At 46.5% G+C, this 16140-nt stretch overlaps 2 protein-coding genes across 5 annotated transcripts in view; one reads left to right on the plus strand and one right to left on the minus strand.

Moving 5' to 3' along the window:
- Nucleotides 1-1683: 1683 nt before the first annotated feature.
- The window catches only part of BTG4 (BTG anti-proliferation factor 4), a 55420-nt gene continuing 40963 nt past the window's right edge, over nt 1684-16140 (minus strand). For 2 of the 4 annotated variants that reach the window (XM_054441400.1, XM_054441398.1), the window contains one exon: nt 1684-2336. In XM_054441400.1, coding sequence (XP_054297375.1) covers nt 2318-2336 — 19 coding nt within the window. In that variant the 3' untranslated portion in view covers nt 1684-2317. Of the gene's footprint in view, nt 2337-10443; nt 10572-16140 lie in introns of those variants that run through there. The other 2 variants (XM_054441394.1, XM_054441393.1) reach the window with 1 other exon arrangement.
- LOC129008917 (uncharacterized) lies at nt 3074-10599 on the plus strand. The gene is made up of 7 exons (XM_054441403.2): nt 3074-3231; nt 5180-5297; nt 5542-5726; nt 6181-6346; nt 7420-7536; nt 9623-9774; nt 10447-10599. The coding sequence occupies exons 3-7, from the start codon at nt 5670-5672 to the stop codon at nt 10585-10587; spliced, it is 633 nt and encodes a 210-aa protein (XP_054297378.1). The 5' UTR covers nt 3074-3231; nt 5180-5297; nt 5542-5669; the 3' UTR covers nt 10588-10599.

Consider the following 16140-nt stretch of genomic DNA (forward strand, 5'->3'; position numbering starts at 1 on the left):
AGGACGTCCCCGCTGGGGGCTGTCATGACAGACCCCGTCACAGGCATTGAGGTGTCCGTGCTGGCTGTGACTCTGCACCTAAAAACAAGGCAGTGGCTCACTCTTGGGGGGACATACTGCAATCCTCTCACCAAGACCTTGGCCCCTCTGGAGATGGGGGGCCCCATGGAGGATCCAGTCACAGGAGGCATCTCGCCCATCCTGGGAATCAGGTTGGATGAAAACACAGGTCTCCCGGCAGCCCTCGGCGTTGTCCTCCCTCGCCCTCCTCCATGCCTGGCCTGGCCTCCCAGTCAGTCCCCTTTCTCTCAGCCCCAGCCCCTACACTCTCCATGTTCTGGTCTGAGCCGCAAACTCCAGCCACGACCCTCTTTCCACCCTTCATCCTCACTCTGCCTCTTACCCCCAACCTTCCCTCTCCCCTTCCCCATCTCTACTCCAGTGCCCCTGGGGAGGGGAAGAGATGCAAGATAGTTCTATAAAGTTAACGGACACTTTTCAACCAAAAAGGACCATTTCTCCACCTGTCACCACCATGCTCCACCCCCTGCCCCCTCCCTCACCCCCTCCTCCTTCTCTCCCACAGCTCACTTCCACCCTTGTGCCCTAGTTCCCCTTATGCCACACCTGCCTACATCCCTGCTGGGTCCCTCTCCAACCTTGCCCTCTTGGTTTCTTGCTTCCAGGTCAGCTGCTTGTACTGGGAGGCCTGCGAGATGCTTCAGGGAACCTCATGCTGCCTGGTGACAGCTTTGTGGAGCCACTGAGCGGGAAGACAGTCCAGCTCCAGGGGGCTTCCCGACGAGAGGGCCAGACATTGCCCCATATGGGAGGGCCACAGGCCCTGCTGGACACCAGTGTGCTAGTGGCCCAGAGGCGAGTGATTGCAGTGCTCCAGCAGTGCCAGGAGAGTCCAGAGTCGGGTGTACAGGAAACTCTGGAGGTTGCCATTAAGGACATGAGACAGGCACTGGCCTTGACTCTGCACCATGTCCTGCAGCAGGCTCAGAGGCTGGAGAGGCAGCTGGCGGCAGCAGATGACATTGAAGCCAGTGGTGGCAGGATATGTATGGACGAATCTGGGCCAGAGGCTCTCAGGCCCCGATATCTCAGGCCCAGAATGACCTGGTGCTTTGATGCTCCTCGGCCCATAAGCTCAGGGACAGGGCTGCAGCCCTACTGGCCTTGCACACGCATGACCAAGGGAAGAGAGAAGGAACTCCATGACTTCATACCCCAACCCCATGAGTGCTTGACTGCATCCCTGTCTTAATTTCTTGCCAATGCCATTGAGTTGATGTTATGGAGCGTACATTCTCTTGTTACTTCACGGCTCATGAAACACCACCAACAGGTGCTGTGATACCCATTTTAGAGTGGGAAACCTGACATTCAGAGAGTGAAATGAGTTGCCCAGCTGTGGTCCTCTAGCTGCAAAGCCTGAATCTCCTGAGTCCTCAATCCCTTCTCACCTTCATTCTGCAGCAATCTTCCACTTCCCACGAATAAACGCAAGAAAGGAGCCCATCCCATGACTCCACCTCCCCCCCGACAGCCCTGATACAAGGAAAGGCAAGGAGAAGTAGGAGTGGCATCTTCCTGGAGTTTATCTCACTCGTTCTAGAAATTACCCTCTTCCCACAAATAACAACAAAACAAAAAGAACCAGGTCAGAATTAACTTGAGTTTGAAGACCTGCCCCACAATTTATTAACTCTTTGACCTTGGGCAAGTTATTAAAACTAACCCCTCCCTGCCACTGTTTTACCATCTTTTAAAGGAAGAGTAAAATCGTGCATACTGGCCAGGCATGGTGGCTCACGCCTGTAATCCCAGCACTTTGGGAGGTTGATGCAGGTGGATTGCTTGAGATCAGGAGTTCGAGACCAGCTTGATCAATATGGTGAAACCTCATCTCCACTAAAGACACAAAAAATAGCCAGGCATGGTGGTGGGAGCCTGTAATCTCAACAACTTGGGAGGCTGAGGCAGGAGAATTGCTTGAACCCAGGAGGTGGAGGTTGCAATGAGCTGAGATCACATCATTGTACTCCAGCCTGGGTGACAGGGTGAGACTCCGTCTCAAAAAAAGAAAAAAAATCATGCATACTTTATAGCTTGGGTTGTAGAACTGAGTGAAATATAACTTCTACAGTGTCCTGAGTTCAGATTCTGAGGAATGGCAGGTGCTCAAGGATACAAGCCCCCTTCTTTTAGAAGTTGTTCTCAGCTTCTCAAAAGGTCTGATGCCACTCAATTCCCACTTGCTTCTTCCAAAACAGGCCATTAGGGCATTGTCCTTTCTTCCTTTCCGAATTCAGAATGCTAAGTTGAGCCTAAAGAAAATAAATGCAGTGTTTGCAGGAAAGCCTCTCTGGTCAGGGACGTAGTACTTTGAACCTGGAAAGACTTCAGGGTGATGCTTAACCCTCAACTCCTCCTCTTCACTCCCTCTCCCCTGGTGTTAGGAATGATGCGCTATCCTGGGACAGAGCTGTGGGTCCCAGCCCTGTATGGAATGGAGATCCCAGATCCTGAGGGCTTGGGGCTCATGGTGCCTATCCTGGGCATGGAGCATGATGAGAATTCTGGCGATGCCACACCCCTGGCAGGCTCAATGGAAGATGCTGATGGCAAAGGTAGGAGAGAACTTGGGACCTCTGAGAGCTCAGGAATGTGACTTAGCTCTGGGAGAGCAAACCCCCTAAAGCTCAGGAGGGGTACCCATGAGCCAAGGGAAGGGGTCATTCTGGTCTTCTGCTAGGGCTGCTGAGACCCAAAATTAAAGGTGCCCAGAGATTCCAAAACCCCAGGACCATAAATCATGTATGCCTCCCCTAGATTATTGGGTCCTTTCAAAGACCAGCACTTCAGAAACTCACCACCCACCCCCACGCCAGGGCTGTGGCCACCAGGAGCCCTATAACCCAGTTTAGAGCCCCTTGAAGGGTAAAAGGAGGTCAGGGGCTCTTCTGGCTTCCTTTTTGCCATGCATCTTTCTTCTTATGACTGCCCCTTCCTTCCTTCCCCATCTCTGGTTTCTAAAGCCAGTGGTGGGCTTGGCATCCCACAGGTCTAATCCCAATCTCGATTGGGGCTCGAGCCATAGATCCCTGGACTGGGAAGGCTGGTCCCATCGTTGGAGCTCAAATGGATCCCTCTGCCAGGGTGGTGGTGCCCATTGTCTAGGTGCTGGAGGCCTTAGCTCGGGGAGTGAGAGACCCCAGTCTGGTATGTAGGGGGGGGTTATTGTATTCATTTATTCACTCATTCATTCATTCACTCAGCAACTACATATTGAGAGCTGTGTTCCAGGCAACATGTTAGGCATCGAGATACCAGGACAACTAGATAGGGCTCCCAGGGAACTGGCTGGCCATGCATCCCAAACACAGTGGGTGGTTCACAAGCGTGTTAAGAAAGCTCAGGGGAGGGCATCTCAACACACACAGGAGAGCTCAAGGCTTCCCAAATGAGGTAACACAGGCAGCAGAGAGACAGCAGAGAAAGTCACTCCAGCCTCGGGGAAAGCAAATGCAAGCATGAGAAATGTGTCTTCTATCATGAAAGCCACGGCGAGCTGCTGAAGAGTTCTCAGACATAGGATATAATCAAATGTAAATGCAAGACTTTAAAATTTGGAAAATATGAAACAATACAAAACATAAGTTACTCATACATTTTTAAAGTATGTCAATGAAGAAGCAAAAGCTTTCCTGCCCATTCCTCTCCCTCCACCCACAGTCAACACCCCCATGGCGTCCCTATCTAGGCACTCTTTACCTCTCCCCCCGTCTCTCCCATCAAACCCAGCCACTTCACAAGTTGGCACACCTCCTCCCATTTATCTTTATGTTTATGTATGTGTATGTACAGTCAGCATTCTAGAAAGCTCTCCCTGGCAGCTGTGCGGAGGATGGATGGGAGTGGGGCCAGACTAGCACAGGAAGCCCTGTCAGGAGGTTATTGCGGTAATTCAGCCATTGGCAGATCTCCACCAAAATGAAAATGATTTAGGGCCCCCATAGATTCTCAGTCTGGTTACGTTTCAGAAACTGTGATAAAAGGTATGTGATAAATAAAATGTTCTTGTCAGAAGCCAAGAAATTTCAATTCTAGCCCTGACACCACTGTTTCACAGGTCAGTATGTCTTCACGATATGAGGGGGGTGAGAACAATTTCCTGCCGCCATGTGCCTGTCCCTCTGGACTTCCCAAGAGAAGAGTGGGGGCAGGAGGCACAGGGGACTCTGGAGCAGGTGTCACCAGGAGGGAGGGAGGGAGGAACCAGGGAGCTTGAAGAAAATGAATGGTTATTTTTCTAGCTAAAACCACATTGTTGGGAGGCAGAGGTGGGAGGATCACCTGAGGTCAGGAGGTCAAGACCAGCCTGGCCAACACGGTGAAACTCCGTCTCTACAAAAATATTAGCCGGGTGTGGTGGCAGTCACCTTTAATCTCAGCTACTCGGGAGGCTGAGTCAGGAGAATTGCTTGAACCTGGGAGGCAGAGGTTGCAGTGAGCCGAGATTGCGCCATTGCCCTCCAGCCTCAGCAACAACGTGAGACTCCATCTCAAAAATAAATAAATTAATTAATTAAATAAAACCAAGTTGATGGCCTCACCAAGTTTAGTCATAGATACCCAAGGTCAGGGAGGGCCATTACCCTGTGAAACTTTGGGGATCTACTGCCGGACCACGTGGGGCCATGAGCAGAAAAAGCCAGTAAGCCCTAAACAGGCTGGATATTGTAGCTAGACATCCTGGAGCGGGAGTTGAGAGCCCGGGAGCAGTACTGGTGCCACCAGGAACAGGAGGAGGAGCGGCTACTGGAACAGCTGGGGCACCTGAGCCAGGAGCTCCACTTCACGGCAGGAAATGGTGCTGAGCAGCAGGTGGAGGCCCAGAGGCACCACCTCACAGTCCCCACCCATCTGCCAAGATTGCACAGTTTTCTCTTTGAAAGTTTGGAGTCCTTTTCTCCCTCAACCATGGGAATGAAATCCATCTCAGAAAAGACACAGTCCCAAGATTCCCCAGCCCCAGGCCCAAGATTTCAGTCACCCCTAAGTATCTAAGCAGGACGGAGGTAGGGGAGGAGGAGCCAACAGGAGCCCCACCCAGAGCTCCTGCCTTCCCCTCCGAGGCCCATTCCTTTGTCCCTTCTGTCCTACATAGCTGAAGGCTGCAGAGGAGGCCTGCCAGGCCCTTGAGTCCCACTGCCTGCAGGAGACGGAGAGAAGAGCCAGGGCTCTGAGCACACACAGCAGCCCAGAGCGGGGCCTGCTCTCTCAAGGTGGGAAATCATCTCCTAGGCGCAGATCCCCACAGCAGAAATCTCCGGGGAGTGCATCTCCACAGATAGCTGCCCATGGGGAGCCCCTCCTGCCCTCTGAATGTGCTCGGCTCTCCCGGGTTCAGCCAGGCCCTGGCTCTTACCTGGCAGGTTCCCTTGACTCCGATAATCTATTGTCTTTTCTTCTCCTCCCTACCCCTGGTGGTGGTCGCTGCCATGTGGCCCTTTTCTCTGCCATTTGCAGCAGACAGAGAGGAGTGGGAGCAGGAGGCACAGGTGGTGCTGGGTGTACGGAAGGTCCTGCAGAGTTTAGGACAGGCAGCAGAAAAGCTTCGGCAAGCAGCTGGCCGGCTGCCGGGCCAGAAGGAGGAGATGCGGCTGCAGCAAAGCAGGAATCAGAGCCCACAGGTCTGGAACCGCCCCAGGAAGGTGAGGCTCTGAGGCTGACAAGGGGACCCGCACGTGATGAGCACATCTTCCCATGTCATATGTGGCTCTTCAGGGTAATGTAATATTCAGGGGTAGGTGGGCTCGAGGAACCATGGATGTGCCAGAAGGGGAGCGAGAAGAAAGGAAGAAGGCTCATCTTAACTTGGCCATTACGTTCCCTGTGTTCTAGGTGGTTCAGCATCTCTCTGATGAGTTTCAGGGGTTGGTGAGGGAGAGACGGAACTTCCTGGCTAGGGCCCTGGGTCAGCTGCAGTACCGACGGGAGTGGAGCTGCCTCCAGCTCTTGCACACCCAGGTGCTGATCTCTGGACTGGACTTGGCTGAGGAGATCTGTATCTCCATCTTTGATAGGGGGCCTCAGAAAGAGACTCCCAAGGCAACCACCTGGGACAGGTGGGGACCAAGCATGGAACTCAATGCTATTTCATCCTAGATGATTGCCTCAGGAACCGTTGTGTGTTTGGAGAATTACCCTGGAGACATCACCACTTCTCTCAGGGACCGGGCTGCTGCCTGTCCCCTGTTGATCCCATTCCTGAAGCAGCTCACTGCAGCGCTAGTAGGAGCTCCAGGGCTGGAGGATCAGAGGCCAGAAACAGGTCAGGCTGGTCCCTATTCCAGCGTTGTCTTCTGCAGCCAATCCTGGCCATGTTTCGATAGGTCCTAATGCTACACTTAGAATTCCCAGCACCATAGGCGTGTGTCCCCAGTAGGTTCTTTAGGAAGAACATTAGAGGAACCCAATGCATTAGTTATTGATTGCCATGTAAGAAATGACCCCAAAATCTGATGGCTTAAAATGTCATTTATTTTCTCAGTTTCTTTGGGCCAAGGATCTGGGTGCAGCTTAGCTGGGTGCCTCTGGCCCAGGGTCTCCACAAGCTACACTCAAGGTGTGGGCCAGGACTGCAGTCATCTCAAGGCTTGACTGCTGGAGGACTCACTTCCAAGCTCACTCTTATGGCTATTGGCAGACCTCAAGTCCTTGCCAGCTGTTGTCCAGAGACAACAATTCCTGTCACAAGGACTTCATGAGCAGCTCACAACATGGCAGCTGGCTTCTCTCAGAGCAAGAAGGCCAGAGAGTGAGAGAGGGAGAGCAAAGTGGAAACCAACGTCTTTTTTTGAGATGGAGTCTCTCTCTGTTGCCCAGGCTGGAGTGCAGTGGTGCAATCTCCACTCACTGCAACCTCTGCCTCCCGGGTTCAAGTGATTCTCCTGCCTCAGCCTCCCGAGTAGCTGAGATTACAGGTGCGTGCCACCACACCCAGCTAATTTTTTTGTATTTTTAGTAGAGACAGGGTTTCCCCATGTTGGCCAGGCTGGTCTTGACCTCCTGACCTCAAGTGATCAGCCCGCCTCAGCCTCCCAAAATGCTGGCATTACAGGCGTGAGCCACTGTTCCCAGCCCCACAGTCTTTTTGACTCTTAATCTCAGAAATGACAATCCATCACTTTTGCCATGTTCTATTCATTTGGATGAACAACTAGATCCAACCCACACGCAAGGGGAGGGAATTACACAAGGGCATAGATACATATTAGGGGGTCACTGGGGCCATCTTAGAGGCTGCCTGTCACATCCGATGCTACAGCTGGCTCCTTTTGGCTTTGGCCACAACCTTAGGCCCTCACCTCAATAACTATTTTATTCCCCTCTCTTCGGATACAGATAAAGCTGACGTCATCTGGACTTCACCATTCTTCTCCATCCTGAAGAAAACAGACATCTGGTCCCAAGCCCACAAGGAAGAAGCTGAACTGCAAAAACAAGTGTATCACAAACCAGGTAACCTTTTCCCTTGTAGCCCCTGTTTGGGATTCTCATGGGGGTCACTGAAGGTATGTGATGGGGTAACCCCCGGGATCTAGGAATGTTAGAATCCTGCCTTGCCAAACATCTCTTTCTCTCTACCCCCACACTAAATTTCTCCAAGTGATTTTCCCACATAAGGAATAACAAATAGGAATCAAAGTACCCTTATAATTATAACTGAGCAAATTTCCAAAAGGGAATTTCCAAAGGCCCCCTGCCTTCCCCACCAAACATGAATCTAAATCTTGGGACTTCACCCAATACTGGCCAGCCACATGTTAGAAGGAGCTAATGTAAAGGTGTGAGGCAGGAAAGTGAAAAAACGAAAGGGGAAAAAAACAGAAGAAATGAACAAAGAGAAGACCTTGCTCCCCAAAGGGACCCCAAATCACTTTACCAATACCACTCCTTGGAATTGGAAGTCAAGAGAGCACGTGGCTTGCCTAACCTGAAGAGCCAGGTCCGTTTCAACTCACACACCTCCCAAGTGGAAGCGAAGTAACAGAAAATGAATGTGTACCTTTCAGTAGACCACAGTGCAGGGCTCCAGGTAAGCACAGCACCATGAACACCCCTGAACTTGAGCAGGGAAGCACAAACTATGGCCCACTCCATACCTCCAACTCCAACCTGCTACCTGTTTTTGCATGGCCCACAAGCTAAGAAAGATTTTACATTTTAGAATGATTAGAGAAAAAATGAGAAAAGAAGAATAAAAATTTTATGGAGTGCTTTATAATATGCCACATACTATTCTAACTCTTTAGACGTATTAACTCATTTACGTTTTACAACAACCCAGTAAAGTACGTACTATTATTCATCTTATAGATGAGGGAACTGAAGCTCCTGAATAGGTCAAGAAAGTATTCAAAGATTGTATTGCTAGTGAGTAGTTCAGCTGGAATTCAATCCCTAAGAGTCTTTCTCCAGACCCTGTGCTCTTCACTTGCTTCCTCAAATGAAAAGTTGTTCAACACTATAAAGGCAGTGCCAAAAGAAGATGCAGGTAACACATTTTGGTGAGTTCCCAGGAGGGCAGATCACTTGCTTTTCTGGACCAGAGAAGCAAGAGAAGGCTTTGTAGGAGAATGAGGCCATGCTTCTACCATGAGGAAAGGGAACACTAACTTTGAACCCTAATTTTGGTTCTTGGCTAACAAAGCCTAAAATACTTACTATCTGGTCCTTTCCAGAAAAAAAAAAGTTTGCTGACTTCAGAGAACTTGACCAATCTCATTATTAATTCCTCCTTTCTTTGGGTGAAACTAGGAAGGGAAGGGCACAGAAATGGGCTCTCCTTTAAGGGTTCCCAGACCCACTTCAACCTTCTTTGTCTTGCCATTATACTGGCCTTATAATTAGTGAGAATAATTTTATATACATTATCTTGTTTATATCTTCTAGTTCTAGAAGATAGTAGAAGGTTATTAATTACTTTTTAATAGATGAGAACTGATGCTCAAAGAAGTTCAGTGACTTTCTTGGGATCTTTCAGAACCTGGGCCAGAACACAGGTCTTCTGACTGCTACTTCAGCAGTCTTCCCTAAACTTTGCTACCAATCCATTCTTTACTGTTCTCTCAAGAACAATAAAAAGACAATAGAAATTTTAAATACTCAAGGCCCATTACAGACATTCCCTACAGATATTGTACGGAAGTAAGATTCTTAAACATAGTTAACATTTGCTGAATGCTTTCTATGTACTAGACACTGTTCTGAATATATTACACTTAATGCTCCAAGCAACTCAAGGAAATAGAAGAAGAAAATCTGTTGCCATCTTCTGTGGACCCTCATTCTGTCCTGGCCCCTCTGTTCCTGTTGACTGAAATGCAATCATTTTTTCCTTAAAGATGGACAGAAGACCCTGTAGCATGATGCACATATAGCACATGAGGATGGATGGATGGATGGATGGATGGATGGATGGATGGATGGATAGATGATAGATGGTTGCAATAAACCTTTTCCTAAATTGAGTTGTGTTGTTAACATATCATTATTGTACAGAAAAGTTAGTGAAATTATTACTGGTTTCTCTTGATCTCTGTAGACCCAAAGAGCTCTTTGCAGGATCTTCTAAAACCTCAGACAATGCAGAAGGAAGAGTTGATAACTATGCAACCCACTGACTTTTCTGCCAGGGAGTTTGTGGTTTACCAGTATGGCCTCTCCATCCTGCACCTCCTCATCCCCCAGCTTCATGTAAGTCTTGTTTCTGGCCTCTCTATGGAGCAGTTGCTCATGGAGCCTAGACGATCAGGGTAGCCAGGAAGAAGCCTTTGAGATGGCAGATATTCCCTAGGATTAAGCACCTGGAACAGCAAACTTTCTAGTCTCTCCTTTAAGGGGATTTATGGGAGTTATTTTACCAATCTAAAGTCTAATCTCTCGAATGATATTAATCACAGGTAGAATGAATTTGTCACTTTCTACATGCCAGAAAATATTCTAATAACTTCCATTAATTAACTCATGTAATCCTCAAAAAACCCTATGACACAGATACTATTATTTTTCCTATTTTAAAATTGAGCAGAAGAGACACAGTGGTTAAATAAACTTACCCACGATCATACAGCCAAAAAGGCAGAGCCAAGGTTAAAATCCAGGCATTATGGGTCAGGAGCCCTCTAGTCTAGTCAACCTCTATTTAGAAAAGTAGTAAATTAATTGTCATATTTAGCATAAATATTAAATATGCAGTTAAATAGTCTTTCCATTTTCCTGTATACTTAGCCTACTCACCCTGTTGCAATTTAAATTAATGCCCCAATGCATTTACTTCTCATCAATTTGGCTGATGCTACGTAGCTGAGATGCATGAGAATTTTTTAGCAAAAGGATAGGTTTTGTTTTGTTTTTTATTTTTTTCAGGCTCCAGAAATCATCCTGAAGATTGCTTCTCATCTTCCTGCCATGGAAGCCCAAGGCAGTGCCTTCCACAGTGCCTTCTTCTATCAGGTGCTGCAAATTCATTCCCAGATGTGGGTTATAAAATTCTGGGGTCCAGTGTAGATAAATGAAAGCAAAAAGAACAAATTGTATAATTTTTTTCTAAAATCCTGACATATTTTATTCCCTCCTGGAAATAAGTCATTTAGCTAAGGCATAATAAATGTCACAGTGTAAGAGCTTTCTCTAATCAGTAAAATGAATATGTTCTGGCTTGTGCTCAGAGAAGCATAATAGCTTGGTGCTCTTTAATAGATCTCTGTCATTATCAAAGCCAGAGGTTCCAGGCTGGTATTTCCTATAAGAGTCATGGCTCCAGCTTCAGGAAATCCTGCACAATCAGCATCTTTCTACAGAAAAGGATCTAAATTGTTCCTGTCCTGGCAGTTCTTCAGATATGTAGATTGGAAGTGCCTTGCTGGTAACTGCCTTAAATACTGATGACAGTCTATTGCTAAACAATTCTGAGAGGAGAAACTGCTCATCGATACTGGAGGATTAGAAAAAGGTTTCTACTTGACTAGTAGGTTGTTGGGGGGTTTAATAAAACCAGAAACTACTCACATATGGTACTCTCCACACATTATTTCACTTGATCCTCAAAGCAACTCGATGAAATAGACGAGAATTTAATCCCATTTTATGGATGGGTAAACAAACTCAGGTTGTAGTGCAAGTGCCGTGTGCCAGGAACTCAGCCAGGTGCCTTACAGGCATGGTCTCATTTACGACTCACAACATTATGGGGTACTTTTGTTATCTTTGTTTTAGAAATTAGGAAATTGAAGCCCAGAGAGGCTAAGTAACTTCCCCAAGATCACAGAGTTAGCAAGAGTTAAGACTCGAGCCCAGGTGTGTTTGACACCAAAAACTCATTCTTATAACCATGAGTCTATGCAGCTGCCACTCACAGCTGAGTCAAAGGATAGATCTCAGATTGATTCCAAACTACCTGAAGTTTTTTCATGCCAACCTACTGTCCCTTAAGAGAATGAACAAGAGAGTTATTTCAAATCAACAGGCAAGAGAGGCGATTTGAAAACTTGATTACAATAAAGGCATGGAAGACGAAGAAAGCCTTGAGAGCCCTCTAAGGCAGTGATTCTCAAACTGCGGTCCTTAGACCTCCTGTACCAACCACTTGGGGAACCTGGGAAAAATGGAAGTACATAGACCCCACAGAACCAGGAATTTGGGGATGGGTCTCGAGAACAGAATAATCCCCTTGTGATTCTTATTACACAAAAGTTTGAAAACCACTGCTTAAGGAAACAGTGATTGGAGGATATTGACAAAAGAGATACACAAGTAACTCTGAATTTCTAAGTTTGTTTTCTGTAAGATGGAGGCAGTAGGAAAAATTGGGAGACAGTGGAGCAAATGACTTATTCAGAGAGTTGAACTCAAACAATTTTTCCCTGGTTGTCTGAATCTTCCCTTCAGCAAATTTCCATTAGGGCCAGAGAGTATTGTTTTAGACGATGTGCCATAAACCCTGAGAAAGAAACGGGCGGTGGGAATGTTCCCAGGGGCGGACATCTCTGTGTTTGGGTGTTTTCTCCTCTCAGAGTGCTGAAAATACACTGTTCATTGGGAGAGAATGTTTGGCCTCTGTGGGAAGCTTTGTTCTGCTGCTGATCCGCTGCCTGGCCCACATCACTGCTGGGGAACCCCACGAGGACTCCGGCCCTGCCTTTCTGGGGTCATTTTACAAGGTATTTATAACATGCACAGGGCATTTTGCTTCTCTTTCTCTGTGACTCAGACCCCGTTCCCCAGGAGAATAAATGCTTTAGGCTTTGCAACATTTCAAATCTACTTGAGTCCCATTGTGGCCTTTGGTTCCTCCTGCCTGGCCAGGAAGAGGATTTTCCTAATCAGATTTCCCGTGGCAGCATATGACAAAATGCACGTACCACTGCTTCACGGAAGTGGTTTTCCTATGAGCACAGCATCTCAGCTTTCTGTGGCTGTTTAACAGTTCACACATAAACCGCACCAGAACTGCTAAAGACAGTGATAACCCACGGCGACGGCAAGTGAAGATGAGAACTCTCAAGCCCCATTTTTCTTTCAACTATTATTTTAAAGCTTTAATAGCAATTATCTAGAAGTCCTACTGATCTGTCCCCCTTGCCTTCTCTTCCCTTGACCAAGGGCCTGGAGGCCTATTTCAGGGAAGCATTCTCTATCACACTGAGAATGTCAGTGGTTTCCAGAGACAGTAAACTTGACCAAAGCATAAGTGCTATCCTGCTGGAAGAGCAGCCCATCTCTGACAGAGAAAGAGATCTTCTGTCTAAATTCATTGAAATGAAGCATGTATCTCCCTTGGAGCCAGAATCACTAGAAGAGGAAACTCATTGAAATGAAGCATGTATCTCCCTTGGAGCCAGAATCACTAGAAGAGGTAACTAACTTTATCACGTGTATCACATGGTCTTGACTAAAATGGACTTCTTCACAGAGTAAATGCCTCAGTGTATTCAGATATTTCTGACCTCAAGCTACATATGACAATATTGTTTGTTTTGTTTTTGAGACAGGATCTCGGTCCGCTGCCCAGGCTGGAATGCAGTGACGCCGTTACAGCTGACTGCAGCCTTGACCTGCTGAGCTTACGCAATCCTCCCATCTCACCCTTCCGAACAGGTGCACACCACCATCCCGGCAAATTTTCATAATTTTTTGTAGAGACAGGGTTTTGTCAGGTTGCCCAGGCTGGTCTTGAACGCTTGGGCTCAAGCAATCCACCTGCCTCAGTGTTCCCAAAGTTCTGGGATTACAGGTACGAACCATGGCACCTGGCCTCATGACAATAAAAATCCTGTTCTACAGGGCAGACAGTAGTTACATGACTGAATCATAAGGAGTACAAATGTGGGCTAACTTCATGTCTCACTAATGTATTATCAATAATTAAGCAGAATCCCATCTGTAAAACTGTGACTCATACTAAGTTTAGATGCCCAAGTGGCAGCATGTTTACCCAAACTTATGGTGTGCTGTTTTCTGTGCAAGCTTGATAATGATATTCTTAATATCTTGTTAAAGCACTTTTGCCAGGTGCAGTGGTTCACACCTGTAATCTCTGCACTTTGGGAGGCCGAGGCAGAAAGATCACTTGAGCCCAGGAGTTTGAGACCAGCCTGGGCAACACAGTGAGACCTCATCTCTACAAAAATAAAAATAAAAATAAATTAGCCGGGCATGGTGGCACATACCTGTAGTCCCAGCTATTCAGGAGGCTGAGGCAGAAGGATCCATTGAGCCCAGGAGTTTGAAGCTGAGGCTGAAGTGAGCTATGATCACACCACTGCACTCTAGCCTGGGCAACAGAGTGAGATCCTATCTCAAAAAATATAATAAAACACTTTTTTGAAAATATCTCAGCATTTTAACTATTAAAAATAAAAATCATATAATTTAGGTCTATGATAAGAAAAATATCATCCTGCACTAAAGGTTAATTCATTCTTATGAACAAGAGCATATCATGTTTCAATATTTATATCAAACTATAATTTTCAAAGCCACTTTTATATATAGTGTCACTCGATCCACCCAGCAATCCTGCAAAGTAGGTAGTGTCTATACTTTTAGCCACATTATTGAAAAAGAAGATAAGGAATTTGCCCAAAGTTATAAAGCTATTTGTAGTGGTGGATCTGAGACTAGATTCTAGATTTCCTGATTCCTGCTAAGTAATTGTCCCATACACATATCTCCATCATTGAATCTCTATTAGTTACTAAGGCAGATTTATTTTGTGGGTTTGATAATGATGTTGGTCATCCAGACCACAGAATTCTGTTGGACCCCAATTCCCACAAATCACAGAGAACAGTCCATTTTCTGTGCTCATCCATCAGCAGCATTTGACATATCTGACCACATTCTCCTCCTTGACATATTTTGTTCATTTGGCTCCCACGACACTGGCCTCCTCTGGTTTTCCTCCTACTTCTCTGATTGTTCCTTCTCAGTCTTCTTTGCTGATCCCCGCTCTTTTCTCTAGCCTCTTAATGTTGGAGGGCCAGGACTCAGTCCTGTCCCCTTCTCCAGTCTACATTTTCTGCCCTTGAAGGTCTCTTCTAGTCTTCTAGCTTTAAATCTCATCTATATGTCAATGACCCTCAAATTTCTGTCTTCAACCCCAATTCTCTAACCCATACTTCCAACTGTTTATTGGCCATCTCCACCTGACTGTTTCAAACTTAACATGTCCAAAACCCAATTTTTAATTTCTTTCCAAACCTTCCCCCATCTCAACTGATAGAAACTGTTCTTCAGGTTTTTCAGGCCAAAGCATCCCTTGAAACTCATCCGTTACACACACCCACAACCAATCCATCAGGAAATCCTGTTGTTCTACTTTCAAAGCATATCTAGAATCCAACTACTGCTCATCAACTACAATACCACCCTTGTGCAAAGGCCACCATTGCCTCTTGCCCGGATTACTATAATACTTACTAATGGCTTCCTCAAGTCCACCCTTGTTTCTCTTCAGCCTACTTGCAACACAGCAAAGTGATCCTTTTAAAATGGAAATTGGATCTGCTCAAAATCTGCTGTGTCTCCCCAATTTACTCAGGGCAAAAGCCAAATAATCTTGTCATGAAGCCTTATATCTCACTCTCTTACCTACTACCCTTCCCCTCATTCACTCAACTCCAACCACACTTTCCTCCTCACTGTTCTTCAAGCACTAGGGACACTTCTCTAGAGGGTTCCCTGTGCCTGGAATACTCTTTCCCCTAGGGCAGTGTTTCTCAACCAGGAGGAATTTTTGTCCCCCAGGGGATATTTGGCAATACCTGGAGATGTTTTTGATTGTCATGACTCAGGAGAAGGGGTTGCCACTGACAACTAGTGGGTAGAGGCCAGGGATGCTGCTAAACAGCCTACAATGCATGGGACAGCTCCCAGAGCAAAGAGTTACTCATCTCAAAATAGTGCCAATCCTGGTCTACCCTTGACTCCCTTACCTCCTTCTTATCTTTATTCAAATATCACCTTCTCAATGAGGCCTACCCTGACTATCCAATCTTAATTTGCAACTCTTTTCCCCCTACTTAGCAGCTTTGCCTTAATTTTTCCTATATCCTTTCCTAACACACTACATAATTTACTTACACTTGTTATTACTTTCCTTCCTCAGCTGGAATGTAAGCTCCATGAGGGCAGAGAGTTTTGTTTCATTTCCTGATGTAGGCCATGTGCCAGGCTCACAGTAGGCTTGAGATGTATTTACTGTGTTAATGAACAAGTAGATGTATATGGGCCCTGATGCAATACACTGAAACCACAATCTACCTGAGCTAACTATAAGACAGATAATAGCAAACATTTATTACATGCTTGCCATGTGCTACATGCCATGTTATGATTGAGAGTTTTACATACATCATCTCACTTAATCTTCTCATGCTCTTATAAGGTGGAAGCCGCTCTTATTTCTAACTTATGGATGAGGAAACCGAGGCCTGGAAGTGAAAAAAAAAAAAAAACACCAAACTTGCCTAAGACATAGCAATAGTTGTGGAGCTGGAATGCTGGAATGTTAGTCCTCTGCCAACCACCCTCTATGAAGAGATACTGCTTTAATTTAAA

The sequence above is a fragment of the Pongo pygmaeus genome, chromosome 9, assembly GCF_028885625.2.
Source record: "Pongo pygmaeus isolate AG05252 chromosome 9, NHGRI_mPonPyg2-v2.0_pri, whole genome shotgun sequence".
Classification (NCBI taxonomy): domain Eukaryota; kingdom Metazoa; phylum Chordata; class Mammalia; order Primates; family Hominidae; genus Pongo; species Pongo pygmaeus.

Excerpts from the sequence above, each read along its gene's own strand:
- LOC129008917 (XM_054441403.2), top strand. The coding sequence starts at position 5,670 with ATGCGGCTGCAGCAAAGCAGGAATCAGAGCCCACAGGTCTGGAACCGC. Across the intron at positions 6,347-7,419 it reads GGATCAGAGGCCAGAAACAG|ATAAAGCTGACGTCATCTGG; the intron begins GTCAGGCTGGTC and ends CTTCGGATACAG. Across the intron at positions 9,775-10,446 it reads TCCTCATCCCCCAGCTTCAT|GCTCCAGAAATCATCCTGAA; the intron begins GTAAGTCTTGTT and ends TATTTTTTTCAG.